General features: G+C 42.0%; 2 protein-coding genes across 3 annotated transcripts in view; one reads left to right on the top strand and one right to left on the bottom strand.

The window, feature by feature from the left end:
- Positions 1-2,446, bottom strand: part of wdr41 (WD repeat domain 41) — a 21,555-nt gene extending 19,109 nt beyond the window's left edge. For both annotated transcript variants that reach the window (XR_010036586.1, XM_063210827.1), the window contains exons 1-3: positions 2,120-2,446; positions 1,043-1,136; positions 760-875 (exon numbers count right to left, since the gene is read on the bottom strand). Coding sequence is in view for 1 of the 2 variants with exons in the window: in XM_063210827.1 (XP_063066897.1) it covers positions 760-875; positions 1,043-1,090 (164 nt within the window). In the remaining variant the exon portion in view is untranslated. The remainder of the gene's footprint in view (positions 1-759; positions 876-1,042; positions 1,137-2,119) is intronic.
- A 4,267-nt stretch (positions 2,447-6,713) lies between these two features.
- On the top strand, positions 6,714-9,039 carry LOC134458497 (uncharacterized). The gene is made up of 6 exons (XM_063210829.1): positions 6,714-6,923; positions 7,252-7,363; positions 7,966-8,002; positions 8,121-8,465; positions 8,605-8,665; positions 8,787-9,039. The coding sequence occupies exons 1-6, from the start codon at positions 6,905-6,907 to the stop codon at positions 8,894-8,896; spliced, it is 684 nt and encodes a 227-aa protein (XP_063066899.1). The 5' UTR covers positions 6,714-6,904; the 3' UTR covers positions 8,897-9,039.
- The last annotated feature ends 9,808 nt before the right edge of the window (positions 9,040-18,847 follow it).

An 18,847-nucleotide genomic window follows, 5' to 3' on the forward strand; every position in this document is an offset into this window, starting at 1 on the left:
ATGAAAAATAAGACACTTTACCACCTATATAAACCCTGGCCAACGATTTTAACTGTATTAAGCCCCAAAATAGTGGCATACCCCTTGAACTGTTAACCAGCAGTTACAGGTTTATCAGAGCAATATTTATTACCCTGAACATTGACCTACTGTGGCACAGTACTGTTAATGACTCAGAGATTAGAGTGTAGAGTAGACGCAAGTACCATGCAGCAATAGGTTAAAGGGAGGGGAATTTAAAAATGCAACTTTTCCAGGACAGACTTAGGGTATGTTGAAATGTAAACATTAAAGAAGGATAACCCAAGTTAACATAAAATGCAGTTTTTCAGTGATTATTTCATTTGTTAAGAGAAAAATGCCATCCCAACCTGCATGAGCCTGTGTGAAAAAGTAACCCCCCGTTGTTAAATGAGGAGGTATCTGTGTTTAATAATCATATTATTTTTGACAACTGAGTTATATTTCACAGCTGCTAACCCAAGTCTGACTGCTACCAGACCTTTCAAATCAGGAGTTTAATTTGAATAGAACCTGTTTGTCAATGTGTAGTAAGAGGTCATATTGACCCCATGACATCACACTGCGATCCATCAACATTCAGGAGCCACTTATAATACAAATAATTGACATGTCTTAGTCTGAAAAGGGTTACAAAGTAATTTCTTAATTTTGGGGGCATCTGCAAACCATGGTAATAGCCACCATCCACAAATTATCCACAATTATTCCACTGAATATTAATCTAACTTCACTCACCTGACATCATCTATTTGAACCAGATATCTCACGATGTCAAAGTGCCCTTTGAGGACCTGCAGTTCCGTGTAGCAGTTCTGGGGCTGTTCCTCCCCACTGAACTGAATAGAGCTCTTCTGCAAGACACAGGGAAGTACCAAATTAGTCCACAGATCATGACATACTAAATCAAGCATGGACAATATGTTAAGGGTTTGTATTTTTGATTTGAAAACAAGGTGTGCGATAAAGACAATAGACAAAGTCAAAAAGAGAGAAAAGAATGTTTTGCGTGAAATCCTACCTCCACAACACCTTGTGCTTCGCGTCCACCTAGGATCCACCGCAGCATGGTGACCTACTGGCTCCTGTAGGCCTACCAAGGGAGCTTATTGGTTCTATTATGATACAAATATAGAGTAAAGAGTGGAGTGCTTTTATTAATCCAGAAGGAAATGAATGTGTGTGTCAGCTTACATAAATGCACAATACATAGCCTAAAGACTGTATACACATAATTGTACATTACAGTAAAAATATGGCACACCCTTGAGTACAGCCATCTGCCGTATACACACATGCTCTCATACTCACTCTCTCTCTCACACACACACACACACACACACACACACACACACACACACACACACACACACACACACACACACACACAGTCCTGGTATGGTATCATGTTGCATACACACACTCACTCACAAAAAAAACAGCAAAAAGAACTGTGCAGTAATATGTCTTGTCTGGCTATTTAGGAGAAAACAAAATGGACAGTGACTGGGAGCCACAAGGGTGCATCAGAGACAGTTAAGGGGAGGAACTTTACTTAAGGTGCATTTGGATGATGCTTTCTACTGTTGCTCATGGTAAGCAGCAGCGCCTGTGCAGTAGCCTAGAGCCTGGATATTTGTGACAGACAGACTGTATGAATGCATTCAAGACATGGTAGTGGTGGGTAGCCAATTATCCACATCAATACATCACCCAGTTTTGATCAAAGGACAGGCTATGGTTCGTGATGAAATGTTGTCGAAATGAATTTCTCTGTCTCATTCAAGACACTGGCAGAATGTTGTACGTCCGAGCTGTCAAATAGAGTGCTGACTTGTCAACAAGACTGTTAATTGATCTGTGTCGCTTGATTTCTGTGGTGCTAGTTCCCATCCGCCATTTCTCCAAATAATGTGTCGGAATCGCACAATATCTGTCAGATTGAAATACGTCGTATTCAATTTTGTACAAAGCTCAATTATCGATAAATAGCTTTAGCCTAGTGAGAGATAAAATACTGTTTGTAAACAGAGCTAGCAGGCTTGCCTAGGAAGCTAAGCAATGTATTACCTTGTAGCACAAACAAACGATGCCTTACCTGTTAACCGGCTGCAGGGTAGCTCTCTGGTTATATTTCTTTCTACAAATCAGACTTACGAGGTAACATGCTCAACGTTGCATTCGCGGATAAATTGTCAACAAGCAAGAGTGTGGTGACAGACATCTCTGGCTCTTGCCTTGTGACTACGGAAGCTCATTGGTGTCAAAACTCTGAGACGCACTCTGACACGCTGCACAACCACAGCAGAGGTTCTACCAGAGACGGTTTAAATGCAGAATAGAATAGAGAATCTTTGGTTCTACTATGGTTAGCCAGACGCAGACCACAGACCAGACGACACGAGAGACGCCTCCTGCTGGAACCGTGTAGGTCAGCGTTTCTCAAACTTTTCCGGCCATTGCCCCCTTCAGAACACACACGAACACATGCACACACACACACAGAAGCACGCCCACGCAGAGCAAGACTACTGCAAAGACTGATATAAGGACAGGGAATAGGGAACAAAGATTTAGTGCACCAAAGGGGTTCGAGACGGAAAAAGATTGGTATTCTGAGCTTGACCTCTGAGAAAACAAAGTTACCACTGGCATTGACAGACCCCAGACGTTAACTTAACCCACTGTATCAACTGGTAATGAAATTACGTATGTCAACAATGTAAAGAAAGACTGGTTTAATATCCAGTCTCCCTTACTTAATGAAAAACGTGTGTGAAATTGAAAAGACTTAATATCCAACTAACGTTCATTTTCTTTTATTTCTTTTAACAAATACAATGTCTGTGCCTTTATGGCTTGAATGAAGATAGAACAGTGAAACGAATGGGAGAGAGAGATGGAAGAGAGTTGGTATTTGACCCAGGCCGGACTCGAACCAGGGTCCCCATGGACAAGTATAGCCCATGTACTGTAGGCCTATGGTATGGTGCATTTACACGATGCTCAACTGAACTTCCCACTAATGTTTATTTTCAATGAAAGAACCAGGAGCCGAAGTAAGCAACTGAAAGAGTTATGGTGGTGGTGGTGGTGCCTTCCCCTCCAACAATAGGTAGTAATAATTTAAAGTATGTTTCACTTTGACAGCAGCCATCACAAGGGAAATCAAAACAAATGGATGAGAGATGTTCTGTCTGTGTTCCATAATAATGTGCCCCCGACATAATCACTAAATTCTGTCAGAAGTCTTATATCAATGTTCGTTCAAAAACCATAACTCTTAAACCAGTATGGGTCTCACATGGGGAGGCCAGAAACCAATGCTGAATATAAATACTGCTAGGGGCAAACTAGAACTTAACAGAAGTTGACAGCCTCTCTTGATAGCTTAGTAGCATTTTCTGTGAGCAGTTTATGCTTTTATTCTGTGTGGCCATTTCCCCAGGGTCTATTGCGCTGCCCTAATTCTTAGTCAACACTGGTGTTCAGACACACAACTCTGTGTGACTGCCTTAGTCCACTGCCACCATCAAGAAGGCACAACAGAGACTGTACTTCCTTAGGGTCTTACGGGCTAACCATCTACCCCAAAGTCTACTGGTGGCCTTCTACCGGAGCTCCATAGAGAGCATCCTAACATACTGTTTATGTGTGTGGTATTCCAGCTGCACAGCAGCGGACAGAAGAGCTCTTCAGAGAGTGGTCAGCACAGCTCAGAAGATCACCAGCTGTCCCCTGCCCTCTTTAGAGGAGTTGTTCTCCTGTCGCTGTCTAAAGAAAGCCAAGCAAATCATCAGAGACCCCTACCATACTGGACATAAACTGTTTGAGCTGCTGCCATCAGGCAGGCATTACAGGGCTCTGGGTACAAAAACAAACAGGCTAAAAGACAGTTTTTATCCAAAAGCAATCTACACACTTACAGCTGACTTTTTAATATCTGAATTATTTTTGTACAGTATATACAGTGCCCTCCATAATTATTGGCACCCCTGGTTGAGATGTGTTTTTTAGCTTCCAATTATTATTATTTTTTTCTAAATAATATGGGACCTTAATGGAAAAAAAGAGAAAAATCCAACCTTCAATACAAGTGCATTTATTCAGTGGGGAAAAAATCCCACATAAAGAAATAATTATTTGACATCAAATAATGTGTGTCACAATTATTAGCACCCCTGGTGTTAATATTTTGTACAACCCCCTTTTGCCAACAAAACAGCACCTAATCTTCTCCTATAATGTTTCACAAGATGGGAAAAGACAGAAAGAGGGATCTTCAGCCATTCCTCTTTGCAGAATCTCTCTAAATCATCCAGAGACCTGGGTCCTCTCCTCTGTACTCTCCTCTTCAGCTCACCCCACAGGTTCTCAATGGGGTTGAGGTCAGGGGACTGAGATGGCCATGGGAGGAGCTTGATTTTGTGTCTGGTGAACCATTTCTGTGTAGATTTGGCCATATGTTTAGGATCATTGTCTTGCTGAAAGACCCAGTGACGACCCAGCTTCAGCTTTCGGGCAGAGGGCAACAGATTTTGATTTAAAATGTCCTGGTATTTCAAAGCATTCATGATGCCATGCACCCTAACAAGGTTCCCAGGGCCTTTGGAAGCGAAACAGCCCCACAGCATCACTGACCCACCCCCATACTTCACAGTGGGTATGAGGTGCTTTTCAGCATGCGCATCTTTCGTGGTACGCCAGACCCACTTAGAGTGTTTGTTGCCAAAAAGCTCAATCTTGGTCTCATCTGACCAAAGCACACGGTCCCAGTTGAAGCCCCAATACCGCTTGGCGAACTCCAGACGCTTGCGTTTATGATTGTGAGTGAGGAAAGGTTTTCTCCGTGCATGCCTCCCAAACAGCTTGTTGGCGTGTAGACAGCGCCTGATGGTTGATTTGGAGACTTTGTGACCCCAGGATGCTACCATTTGTTGTAATTATGTAACAGTGAGCTTTGGAGATCTTTTGATTTCTCTTACCATCCTCATCACTGTGCGTGGTGGCAAAATAAACTTGGGTCCTCGTCCAGGCTTGTTTACCACTGTTCCAGTTGTTTTGAACTTCTTAATTATTCCTCTCACAGTGGATATGGGCAGCTGCAGTTGAGTGGCAATCTTCTTGTAGCCTCTGCCTGACCTGTGAAGGTCGACGCACATCTGCCTCACTTGTATGCTGTGTTCCTTTGTCTTTCCCATGTTTAAGAGTGGATAAGAGAAATGGCCTCGGTGTCACGTCATATTTATACCCCAGGGAAACAGGAAGTGATGAATTACTAATTAAATGTTCCTACATACTCTGGTAAACTTTGTAAACTACTGTAGAAATGACAGAAATGCTTCAATTATATTTATTTCCTGGGAATTGTTAAGGGTGCCAATAATTGTGGAACAGGTGATTTAATGAAAAATAATTATTTTTTAGTCAGGGATTTTTTTATTTTCTTACAATTCATTTGAGTTGAAGGCTACATTTTTCTACAATTTTCAGTGTGACAGTATTCTTCTGCAATAAACACTGAATTTATTTTAAGGCTTTTAACACATCTCAACCAGGGGTGCCAATAATTATGGAGGGCACTGTATATAGGTTTCTTTGTTGATTTTTAAGCACCGTGAGCATCTGCACTTTACCAATTTCGTTGTACCTGTACAATGACAATAAAGTTTCATTCATTCATTCATTCATTCATTCATTCATTCATTCATTCATTCATATTACCAGATAACTGGTCAGAAAAAAAACATTGTCATCTGAGGAAATGAATTGCCGACGCTTTAATGAGATAAATGAATGATTATCGGAAAAAAGGGGAAAAAAACACTAAGATTTTTACTCTTCTAAACTTTAAGACATCTTGACTCTTGAATCTCGTTTATAGATACGTCACGGTCCATCCCTGCACCTGCACTGTCTCCTCTGCAGCCAGGCATGCTGGGCTGACCCTTGATGCTCAGGTCCAGGTTTCTAATCCAGGCCTGCCCTCTTGTGGTCAATGGCCTGAAACTACACCACAACACCACCAACTACAAGCCAACCACAAACAAGCCTGCCTATAACTACTGCCAGGGCTGTTCCGAATGTATTAGGCATAGAGGGACTTGGAGACCTTCTTTTCAGACTATTGAGGAGGGGCCCCCTCAGGACAAATTTTAATGGCAGTATCATTGCACTTCTCAATGGGCAGTCATGGGTGAGCGGTTAGGGCGTCAGACTTGCATCCCAGAGGTTGCCAGTTCGACTCCCGACCCGCCAGGTTGGTGGGGGGAGTAATCAACCAGTGCTCTCCCCCATCCTCCTCCATGACTGAGGTACCCTGAGCATGGTACCGTCCCACCGCACTGCTCCCCATGGGGCGCCACTGAGGGCTGCCCCCTTGCACAGGTGAGGCATAAATGCAATTTCGTTGTGTGCAGTGTGCAGTGTTCACTTGTGTGCTGTGGAGTGCTGTGTCACAATGACAATGGGAGTTGGAGTTTCCCAATGGGCTTCCACTTCTCATTTTATTTAGGAAGGTGCTGCTGCCACACTCACAAAGTTGTCACTTTTGTCATTTGAATTGAAGTACATAGTCATTACACCCCCTTCAGCTAGGGGCCGTAGGCAATTGCCAAGTTTTCTTGCCTGGCTGGTGACAGGCCTTCCTAAAATGTGGACCAATGACATCAGGAGTAGAACAGAAGTCACTAATTTGGTTGCTATGGGTTACGATTTATGACATAATTTACCTTGATGATGTAAGCTATTCTGAACACTGTTCTGAAGTTCTACTGTCAGTTGTTAATGTTGTAGTTTTGATGACCTTCATATGGCCTTCATCTGTTAGTTAAACAATGATAAACAACTAATATAGAATATATTTGATCATTTTCCTCCTGAAATGAATTCCTCAAATAAAGGTAAGTGGCATCTTTGGAAGGAAAGATATTGACATTCAAATTGTTTTGTGAAGGTTCTCACTTGCAACAGGGTTTCTACTGTAGGCCTATGATACTTTGTGTAAACATTAATTTTTATTTAGCCTATTGTTTTATTTATAAAACTATGCTCATTGTTATTTCTGCGTTATTACTTTGTATATCCTAGCATAAAACAACTTATTTCATCTACCTGGCAACAAACATAATGCAAGTGTTTCAAACTCTGTGTAGGCTTTATCATGCATTCTTAAATTGTCATTTTCATGCTCTCTAATGCCTGGGACTCGATGTTTTGTTGCATTGTCAGATTCAGAAAATCCCTCTGAGCCAGAGCCTGGCCCATCCAGACCCTCTGATGGCTCACCCCAGCAGGATTCCCCCTCATTTTTACAGGGCCACATTCAAAATCTCTCTGACAAGTAAGTGCAGCTACTTAAATATTATAATATGGCTACTTAAAAGTAGGAAAGGTGATACGAGTGTGTTCACCCACAGAGATCTGTGTTCTCTTTATAATAACTGGACCGGGGATTATTGATTCCAGTTATTGAATAACTGGACCGGGTCTTTTTCCTATTTCCTTCTTTTTCCCCCGCTCATTTCCCATCACTCTTACTGTCCTGTCCAAAGTGAAGACACAAAAGCCCCCAAAATATCTTTAAAGTAATAAAATGAGTTGAATCAGGTAATTTGAGCCATTATGGTAAAATGAACCAGCTAAAAGTTTTGGGTCCAGGACCTCTTGAAATGAGAGCCAGTGACTACAAAGGATTTTAAACTGTTAGTCAAATTATTATAAGGATATCCTGACCGAAAATAAATTAATGCAGAGGGACATACAGGACATATGAAGAGAGACAAAACAGGAGGAACCAGGTCCAGAGATATGTGGCTGCCGCTGTACACAATTGTGTTTTAGCATTAAAATTAATGACACCCCATGTACCAAAAACTATCTAAATTTACCTGATGTCACAAGTAAATTGACGTAATGCCCCATTATTATTATTTTTCTTGTCAGTGAGTGGGCGGTTCTCAGCAGGATATTGGATCCTTCTGTGAGTATTTCTGATTAATTTAATGTGATAATAAAAACCTTCTGTCTTACTTCAAGATATGACTGCATTCACTTTTGTCAAAGAGTAAAACAAAATCACATTTTGTCATTGACAACAGATGACTAGGGCCCAGTTTGCAGAGCTCTGCCAGTCCCTCTTGATGCCTATTCTGGCCGCCACGTCCTCCTCCACTTGTCATGTTGAGGTAACTCACCGCACTACTGAGGAGGCCTGCCGTGCTGATGAGCAGCTCCACAGAGCCAGAGATGGAACTGAAAACTCTGAGCAGGTGAAGACCTCAGGAAGCCCCTCTCTGGATGCAGACGGCCGTCTGCACCAGGCTGTTCCAGACTTCACTGCTGCCCCAGCAGCCCTGGGGGCGGGGACTTCACCCTCCCCTGAGCCAAGATGGCTGAGATTAAAGAGCTTCCTAGCCAAAACTAGGATACACTTCAATTTCAAGGTAGCCAATCTATAAATTTGCCATGTGTGTCATTTCATTTGGTATAAATGCCCTATTTTGACAACTGCAATATTTTGTTAATTATGTGAATGTATAGCCCACAAGTAAAAATGTCATATCTATTCATACATTAATTCAGATTCCAACAAGACGCCACAGGAAAGTGGATCCCGGTCCGACTCCTTCCAACATGGACTTAGGTAGGGTTTAAGAATCACTCAATTCAAATATTCATCACGCATTGTTGTTGCTGTCTGATGCTGCTTTTTCTTGTCTTGTGGTTGTTTTGTTTTGTGTGATCCTCATTTGCACGCTCTTCAGCAGGTCAGAATGTGGACACATCTGCCATCCATGATGCACCTGCCTGTTCCCCTCAGCAGAAACCTCACAAGCGCTCCTTTTTTAGGATCTTTGCTTCCTGCTTTGGGTAGATTATGGTCAAGACCCGTCACACTGTGAGCACCACAGCTATAGGAAAACATGACAAAACATGAAGAATACATCTACCATTTCAGATGTTGAAATCATGTCCAACACAGAAACTAACACTGTTTATATTAAATCTAATCAGTTAATGGAATTAAGCATTGAGTGTTGTCTTTTTTGTTTGTAGTCTTCTTCAACATACATGCTGCCTCTTATTGGCCCTGTCCCAACTATTTTGAGACATGTTATTTTTTCATATTCATGAATATCCCTCTGAACATTTTTTTTTTTTGGGGGGGGGGGGGGGGGGGTTATTATTTCCCTTTCACTATTTAAGTCTTGGGACTGTGGGGAGACCCTGGTGTAAGCCTATCCCTTTAAATACCGGTAATCAGAAGTACGGCTTCATAATGACTCGCCCGTTCCTGAGGTCAATAAGTGAATGTGAATGAGTATTGGTTTGGGTCAAACTGGTGAAGACCAGATGAAACTGGTCCAAAGTGCTTCAGACTTGTTGGGTTTAATCTAGTTCAAGCAGGATCAAACTGGTTAAAACAGATTTGGATCAAACTATTTCAATCTGGTTTGGTTCACACCTGTTCTCCTGTCCACCTGTTGAGCCTGTTCACAACTGGTTAAAACTTGATCAAACTGATTTGAACCATCTCAAACCATTTCAAATCCGTTCAGACTGGTTTGGCTGTGGATCTTCAAGATCTTCATTTTAGATTTTTGTTTTCAACAGGATTCAGTAAAGACACTTCTCCATTTCAAGAAGCACTAAGAAGTACACAGATAACCCAGCTTAACACCTCTCAATTAATAAAGTACAACTTCACTCGTGTTTTTACATGTGTACTGCTTAGTAAATATGCAAACAAGATACAGTACGTTTTCCCATAAGCTTCTAAAGCCATGCATTACCTCAGTACTTAAATTTCATCTGTCCATTAATTTAAACTCATATAACATCATATAACAGTGTGCTGACAGTGTGTTAACCAATATTGCAAAATAATTAGGAAACAAAAGTATGGGCTGTCATATTTTAGCATTTATTAAGTGTGCTAAAACAATGGAGTGGTGTGAAGAGAGCAGATCCTGAGAAGTGCTGGCTCCTTCTCAGGTGTGGGTGATTGTACATATCTTGAGCTGTAAAAAAGAATGGAATGGAACATGAAAGGTGAGGAGAACAGGAGCCATGTCATACACAAACTATCAATGCAAAATCAATAATTAAATACTTGACATGTACATAACGTTGGGACTCGGCAAGACAGTGCAGGTCTGCATACATGTGAATGAGCTGGCTCAGTCTTTTAAAACTGAGTGCATGAACAAAACATATAAATGTAATAATCCATAAATGCATGTACCATTTCATACCAATACAACCTATGATGTGCTATGCGGGTATGTGAGGACATTTGCTTTACAATAGTATATACTTATTATATACTATAATATATACGTAAGAACACTAGGTACCATAAGGAGTAACATGGATGGCAGTGGTCCTCCCCAGATGTGGATGATGGAAGCAGTGATGGCAGCACAGGTCCTTGGTCCAAGTGTTGACAATGGCGGTGGCTCCACCTCAGATGTGGGTGACGGCAGCACCGGCCCTTGGTCCACATGTTGCCAATGGCGGTGGCCCCTGATGGAAGCGGTGGTGGTGGGATAATAGGAAGGAGAATCCCACTTTCCAGCACTTCCACCATCACCAGAAAAAGACAAGTATTAGCTGTGCAGGTCCATGTCATATAACAAGTCAGAATCAGATGAGCGTCATCATTTTCTACAAAAAAAAACAAAAAACAAAACAAAGCAAAAAAATAAACAAAAAAACCCCACATTGGTAATAAATACACAGCCAAGAAAAAAAAGAGAATCACTACTTCTAATTTAAAACCACAGTTTGTTATTGCTACGTGATAATTACAAACAGGCGGCAAGACCAAAGGCACTATACATCAGATGTACGCTTTTTTGTACTGGGTCACAAATCCAGTGCCCTTCTAATGCCCCCACTGGAAGTATCTGAGGAAAATGTCATGTCCGAGGTCCGTTGAGTGGACCCCATCAGCTAAAAACATCCCAGGCCAATTGTGTTTAATTTCGGGGTGCCGAATTGAATCTCCCCCTACAGACCCCACAAATGTGGACATGACATTGTTGAGGCACGCTGATGATTAATTCTGGAGGGATGCCCACATCTTTACACGCGCCTTTCATTGATGCATGAGAAAATTAACCTAATTGTGGGGTACCTCTCATGCACCTGGCCTAAATAAATAAATCCACTTCATTTGGGTGACCAATTTAGTCCCTTCAGAGGGTGTTCACTCACCGGTGATTCTGTAGGCTAGTTGGCGTTCGCAGGCAAGTGAATGGATATCAATGGGGTTTTCACATACCCGCGTTCGCCCCTACTGGGCATCCAACCGGAACTGCAAAAGCTTACTGGCTACAATGGGAACCAATGAGAGTGAAGCTTCTCCTCTATTCTAATTTCTCTGCTCCCTTTTACCTGTCCTAGGTCATTTCCTCTGACTTGCAAGGCTACCATGTCTGGGGCGGGTCTGGAGCGCAATAGAGAGTCCAGCCGAGACATGAAGGACCCCCATTGCAGGCCTCCAACTCCAGACCAACTCCTGCCGGCAGCCAGGTCTAAATTCTTACCCATTCTTACCCTTGCCCTCTCAGATGCCCGACGGATGTAGCTGTCCCCGACGATCCACACAGCTGCTCTGGTCTGACGATGGTCCATCTTGAAATGTTCTTGAAATTGTTTTTGCTTAACAAAAATGTAGGGAAGAGCAGGGTAATGTGAGCTCTGGTCAAGCTAAAATTACATATGCATGACCATGGAAATGGTCAGTCTTCGGGAAAAAAGTCACTTGGGACAAATATCACTGTTAAAAAGTGTCTTACCAATAAAACCATATAATGCAATATTTCAAAAAATACATGTTTAGGACCCAATTAGGCCTAAGTGTCTCACTTCCCAATCACTGTTTGTGTCACTTTATCAATAACATGTTATGCAACAAACAGCTCACAACAACTGTATATAAACAACAAAAACTTCACCTTTGACTGACTTTGAGTAGCTGTTACAGCAGATTCCTGGAACATAAACAGAACAGTCCACTTCATCAGTTATACCAGCGACATTTCTATCTAGCTAGCTTGGTTAAGCAATATCCATTGGCAGTTATCCAAAACAATCGTTCAGTTTGTGATACAAGCATGAAATTTGGTACACATATAGCCAAAGGTATTCCAAAAAGATTTAGATATGGAGGCATCATGAATTTTCAACATGGCGCCCATGGCAGCCATTTTTCAAAAATGGCCGTCAGCAATAACTGTTTTATTATGAGTAATGGATATAATATGATATTTTAGACATATTTACCATTCATAGTACTTAGTAAATGTCTTATAGATAATTGAAAAGTTGTCATGAATATTCAAGATGGCTGCCATTTTCAAGATGGCCGCCATTTTCAAGATGGAAAGTCTGATATATGTGATATCGGTGTCAAATCAGTAGTTTTTTATGATGCAGAATACAAATTTGGAACTTTGTAGTTGACCAGAAGCTTCCTTTTATCTCACTTTATCCTTAATGTACAGTATAGGAAAAACAGACGATTCGTTCAATGCATTTTTCCGATCGGACATTCCGTTCAAAACTTGAGACCATTCGTATAAGGCCTGGGGCATTTCGTAGAGGACGTTCCGTTTACCACAAAGACCTATTATTTTTAGGCAGTGTTGCCAGATTTTTGAAGACAAATAAGCGATCGACTGGTGTCTTAAAAACAAGCCCAAAAGATGGGACCGAAGACTAAAAAAAACAACAACAAAAAACAGTCATGTGCCGTCAGAGAAGACCTTGCTCGTTGCGAGTGTCTCTGGGGCAGTCTAGCTAAAATCCACGTAAGGGGCCGTGAAAGACACAGATAGTGGTACATGACAATGCTGTAGTAGGGTAACATGCAATGAGTGAGAATAACCGACTTGCCATTCAGAAACATTGAGTTACAAACATCCAAACACATTTCAATCACCGGCAGAGCAGAAGAGAACATCAAGGCCAACCCTGAAAAGAACAAGCCCAAAAAAACACAACCAGCGACTTTTTGAAATTTAAAGCGACTGCTCTGAAAAAGAAGTCATTGCATTGTGGTGGTAGGCACACACGTTTAATAAAATATAAAAATCATAAAAAATGGGTAGCCTGAACTAAACGTCTGCCCAGTTGCACAAAACGTTTGCATGGGTTGAACGGTACGTCCTTAGGTCTTCCACAAAACGTCTTCAGGTCCCTAGGCTTTCTACAAATGGTCTCAGGTTTTGAACAGAACGTCTGATCAGATAAATGCTTTGAACGAAACAACTGTTCCCCCTGTATAGTATCACTGTTTCTTTTAGGATGGCAGCCACATGGCCAAAATAACAATTATATTTGCAAGAAAACAGAGTTATTATCTATTTTGTTAACATTTGATCTATATCAGCAACAACTGAACCATTCGATGAATGGACATGTAATAGAGTGGATGTTTAAGCACAGCCAGGGCACACTGGCAACACCACTGCTTTGAAACTCGTCATGGGGTTCAGTGCCAGCTAAATACACTCCGCTTAATAATGCCATAGTTTCTGTTATTAATGTGCTGGTTGTGGTAATGGTTTAGTGGTAGTGTATATTAGTTTCCTAAATGCTATCTAATGTTAGCCCCACATCCATGTAGTTTACATTAGATGTAGTTAGATAGCCGCACCTGAATGGACAGGATGTGCCAGCGCGGGAGAGCCGAGCCAAGGGTAACGGGGCTTTGAATGACTTTCATACAGTTACCCGGATGGTGTACAGATCGCACAGGAATTAAATGGTACTGGATGAACGATCGGGCTAGGTGTAGGGCAATTATCCGAACCTAGTTGTATCCCATACTTTAATGTGTTAATCTAGTAAAAAGTACTAAAAGTACAAGTAGTGAAAGGTGGTAAAAGGGTAGTATTTGTCTACCTCAAACAACGTGTTTTGTCAGGTGAGAAAATGTCTAAGAAATTCCAACTTGTGAATTTTGATGGTCAAGGACCACCAATTTCTTGCCCAGCCAAGACTGACTGGAAGCTCTGCATTATATGCCAAGAAAACACAGCAGAGGCATTGAGATGTCCTTTGCAGTCCAAGCGAGCAGACAAAGGGAGTGCTACACTTCACTTGCAGAGCATGTAATCCAGTTTAATGAACTTGGCCTGCTCCCTTCAACATTTCAGATTGGACGACTGGATGAGGGTCATGGTAAAGAAGCAGCCATGGTTGAAAACAAAGCTATGTTGAAGAGAGCAAAAAAGCGAGCATGCAGTGAAAGTCCTGAGGAAGAATCAGAATGCAAACTCCGAAGGTCCCAGCCAAGTCGGGCTCCTGAAATGAGACAAGACATCTGTTTCTTCTACAGACAGCCTGCTGGCAATGAAGGCCTTCGTGAGGCTGCAACTTTTCAATTGGACCAAAGGGTGCGTGCTGCTGCATCCCTACTTCAAGACACAGAGTTACTTGGACGACTTAGTGCTGGGGACATGGTGGCTATTGAAGCTAAATATCACTCCAAATGTCTAGTAGCTCTCTATAATCGTGCCAGAAAAGCTAATTTAGAAGGTCTTGAAGATAATGGCCAGGGACATGCAGCATCAACCTCTGGTGTTATGTTTGCCGAGTTGGTGCTTTACATAGAAGACGCCAGACAACATGAGCACCTGTATTTAAACTAGCAGAACTTTCCCGGCTTTAAAAGGCACGAATGGAACAGCTAGGAGTAGAGGTTGATAACGACTTAACTCTACAAGGCTAAAAGAAAAACTTCTTGCTGAGTTCCCTGATATGCAAGCTTACGCCAAGGGAAGAGATGTCCTGATGGCCTTTCAGGAAGACATCGGCACTGCTCTTGCCAAAGCCTGTGAGCAGGATGACGACCAAGATGCTTTGCACATTGCACGTGCTGCACAGATTGTCAGCCGTCACATGTTTGGGGAGGCCAAACCATTTAATGGTTTTTCCGAACAATGCCAGAAGGACTCTGTGCCAAAGCTGTTGTTTACCCTTGTGAACATGGTCCTAGAAGGACCCAGCATCAAAGACCAGATGGAAGAAGCAACCTCTCCTGCAGCAAATACCATTGCTCAGTTGCTCAAATTCAACAGTGTTAAGCACAAGCGAGCACCAGATACAGCAGCTTTTGTCAGACACAATACTGCACAGGAGACACCAGTTCCATTATACGTAGGACTGATGCTGCATGCCCACACACGTAAAAGGGAACTTGTAGATAAAATGGCACATCTGGGTTTGAGCATATCCTATGATCGGGTTCTTCATCTCTCAACTAAGATGGGGAACCATGTCTGTCAGCAGTTTCATAGAGAAAAAGTGGTATGCCCTCCACAGTTACGTGGCCATGTGTTTACCACGGCTGCTGTTGACAATATTGACCATAATCCCAGTTCAACAACAGCAAGGGATTCTTTCCATGGTACGTCAATGTCTTTCATCCAACATCCATCCTTCATTGGTGAAGGGACTGACCGCAGGCTTGATATACTTAGTGGGCCTGAGGGAGGATATTCAAAGACCATTGCCCGTTTGCCAGCATACTACACTGAGGTCCCCCCTGTTGCTAGCAAAATCAAAGTCTCACATGTTCCAGAAAGCAGGCTACAATCACTCAATAGAGATGGCATTAGGAAACATACCAAGGAAGAGTACCAGTGGTTGGACAATGCAAGCGAGGTCATTGAAAATGAGAGCACTGCAAATTATTCATTGGATACATCTTGGGCTGCCTTCCATGCTAGCCAGCAAACACAAGGAATTCGTGCCACATGTTCCACTGTTCTCCTTCCACTGTTTCATGAAAGTGCTCACACGGTGGCCATGATCAAGCATTCACTTGATGTCATAAGTAAAGCTGTGGAACACCTGAATCCTGGCCAGAGTCCAGTGGTCACATTTGACCAACCATTATACGCCCTGGCAAAACAAATCCAGTTCAAGTGGCCAGAGAAATATGGTGAGAATCAGCTGGTGGTTATGTTCGGTGGACTGCATATTGAAATGGCGGCACTGAAGATGTTGGGGAACTTAGTGTGGTATGAAGTGTCATTCCGTAGGATTTTTGTGCTAAAATTGATTTTTTTGCATGATTTGCTTTGTTTGGGGTCCTACTACTGAAAAATGATGGGTGTCGAATTTTCTGACCCCGTTATACCCCTCCTCTAGGGGGCGCTTTCTCGCCCTGGCCAGTATAGCTACCGAACCCATATCTCTGCTAATAATGATCACATTTTCACAATCTTGGTGTCAATTTCAGGGTTATTGATGATGCTGAGTCCATTTATGACATTTTCATTTTGATCAGAAGTTGCTATTAGACATATTTTTGAGATTTAAAGGCTATTTTGTCCACCGACAAGCCTGCTGTGGGAGATATGACTACGATGGCATCTGTCTCATTGGATCTATGCACATCATATACATAATAAAGATTTCAATTTTATTAGGGTCAGTACTGTGAGAAAATAATGGGTTTCAAATTGATTACGCCTCCAGGGGGGTGCCTTTTCACCTCGGCCAGGATACGTATTGCAACCATAAATGCAGCAATAAAGATCCTATTTTCACAAACATGGTGTCAATTTAGGGGTTATTGAGGATCCTGAGTCCATTTATGGCAGTTCTAGTGTGATCAGAAGTTGCTATTACACATATTTTTGACATTTAAGGCTTGTCCACCTACAGGTCTGTTGTGGGAGTTATGACTACTATGGCATCCGTCCCATTCCGTTACCCAATTTTATGAACAGTTTCAGAGTTTTCTATATTTTTATTAAAATAGATGACAATGAAACTGAGCAGCTCAGTTTCTAATTCACTTTGTATAAGGCTTGGCCGATTGGCAATATCAGGAGAAAGAAATCGTGATAGAAAAACAAAACTGTTTAACAGAAGATAAGAATTGTCTACTTTTGTGTGTAGACCAAAGGTTTCCAACGCTACCAGAGCAACTTAAGTTATTATTTCTCTATGGAGGGTCGGGGAATAAAGTAACCAAAGTGAGTAATTTGTATTGGCAGTGACTACCAAAGAATAATTGGACTCGAAAAACGAATAGGACAAGGTGTTCTGAAATGCATGAACAAGTCGGGTGGGTGTTGTTTACCTGATTTTGTTTAAAGTAAATGTAAAGTAAATGTTTGGTTTGCCATTTACTGTACAATTTTCTTCTTGGAGCAGGCATCACTCTTAATTATTTGAACCTCTGAGGGTGCTGGAACAAATATTAAATTCAATGTTTCAAGAAGGAGGCTGCACCTTGCATAGCAGTGTTTTTTATTGCACAAACATGTTTTGGCGTGTGCCTTCTTCAGTATGCAACCATTTACTGTACAACCTTAAACTCCTAGAAAACACCTCACGGGACAGAACACCTTCCATGGCACAGTGCTTGTAATGAATCAAAGAGATGAAGATTTAGTTGCCGTCAACCAACTCCTTGTCATCCCTGAGAAGCTCCCCACATCTCCCCACATGCACCACATTTGCAGCTACCAATCATAAGGACTAGGCCAGTTCAATGTACAACTTTCAAACAAAGAAATGTAGACAACACTGTTTCCAACGCCTTCACTCTTACATGGGCACTTGCTAAATATTTAGCAACAGATGCAACCAACAGTATAGCAGCAGAATGTACAGAATAGGAAACTGACCGTGATTATCTCATTCTGTCCATAGATGAACAAACACCCAAACATGCCAAGAAGTTGGTAAAACATGAAGTTATCCATAGTTGGACAGCCACTAAATCTCTACTGATATCCCTGCAATCTGAGACTTATCGCCTGACAAACTCAGAGATCATCGCTCCACTTTCAAGACCTACCTTAAATTATGCAACCCATTTTCTGTTCTGATGTTGACACAGGGAATCACTGCTGTTTTAGTAGGTCCTGAGAGGAGAACTCTCATCATCTCTGATCTTGACCTTTTCCAAAACACCTACGAGCAGGTGTTATGCACATAGGTACAGTATGTAGTGCTTGCTGCAATGCATGCTCTTGGCAAAACAACTGATGCAAGTGGCATTGACACATGCTCAATTGAAAGAGATTCATACTCTTCAGCAGATCTCCATGGAGTCTTTGGTGGGAAGCATACAAGTGGGCCCTTGAATATCACATCACAACTAGTCTGGCTATTATGATGACAAGATTTGATGCCATTTCCTCTGCTCATCCCCTTGAATCCATTCAAGTCCAAGTGTGTGGATATCAATGAGGCTCTGCATCTGCACAGTCCAGATGCATTGCAATTGTACAGTAACACCCAGTTCTATTTGGAAACCTCTTCAAGCAGAAGACACTTCAGAGTTTGCTCAGTTTCTTGTACAACACCTGTAAGAGCAAGTGGTTGTCGTCCAGTGGACTGGGCATGTTATCTGGCTGCCTTGATGAACCTTATCAAGTACTTCTTTGCATATGATCTCCTGAGTTATGCCCGCCTCTTGGCAGTCCATCTTGCTCAAATGAATGCTTTGGAACAAGATGATCCTATTACATGGGATGCTCTTGGGTAAGGGGATTTTGTTGCGTCAAAATCAAAGGTTCCCTTTACTCATTTGTTCACAGATCAGAACCTAGAGCATAAAGGAAAATGAAGGAACTTCATGGCGGCAAAGTAGGACTGAGTCAGGATGCCACTGCCCATGTCTTGTCACCACAACACCACATCTTGCTCATATTGTGATGCACTATTTGGACAGCTTCCCTCAACCCAGCAAGTCTGTGCTAAATGAACACTACCAGCTTACGGGAGATGTTGCCATCAAGGGCAAAAGCTGTGAAGATGCAAAATTCAATTGAGCTCTACAGGACTGGCA

Source organism: Engraulis encrasicolus, chromosome 11 (genome assembly GCF_034702125.1).
Source record: "Engraulis encrasicolus isolate BLACKSEA-1 chromosome 11, IST_EnEncr_1.0, whole genome shotgun sequence".
Lineage (NCBI taxonomy): Eukaryota > Metazoa > Chordata > Actinopteri > Clupeiformes > Engraulidae > Engraulis > Engraulis encrasicolus.

Bases quoted from the DNA above. Each gene is read 5' to 3' on its own strand.
- LOC134458497 (XM_063210829.1), top strand. The intron at 8,003-8,120 runs GTGAGTATTTCT...CATTGACAACAG, and splicing joins GCAGGATATTGGATCCTTCT to ATGACTAGGGCCCAGTTTGC. The intron at 8,466-8,604 runs GTAGCCAATCTA...ACATTAATTCAG, and splicing joins GGATACACTTCAATTTCAAG to ATTCCAACAAGACGCCACAG.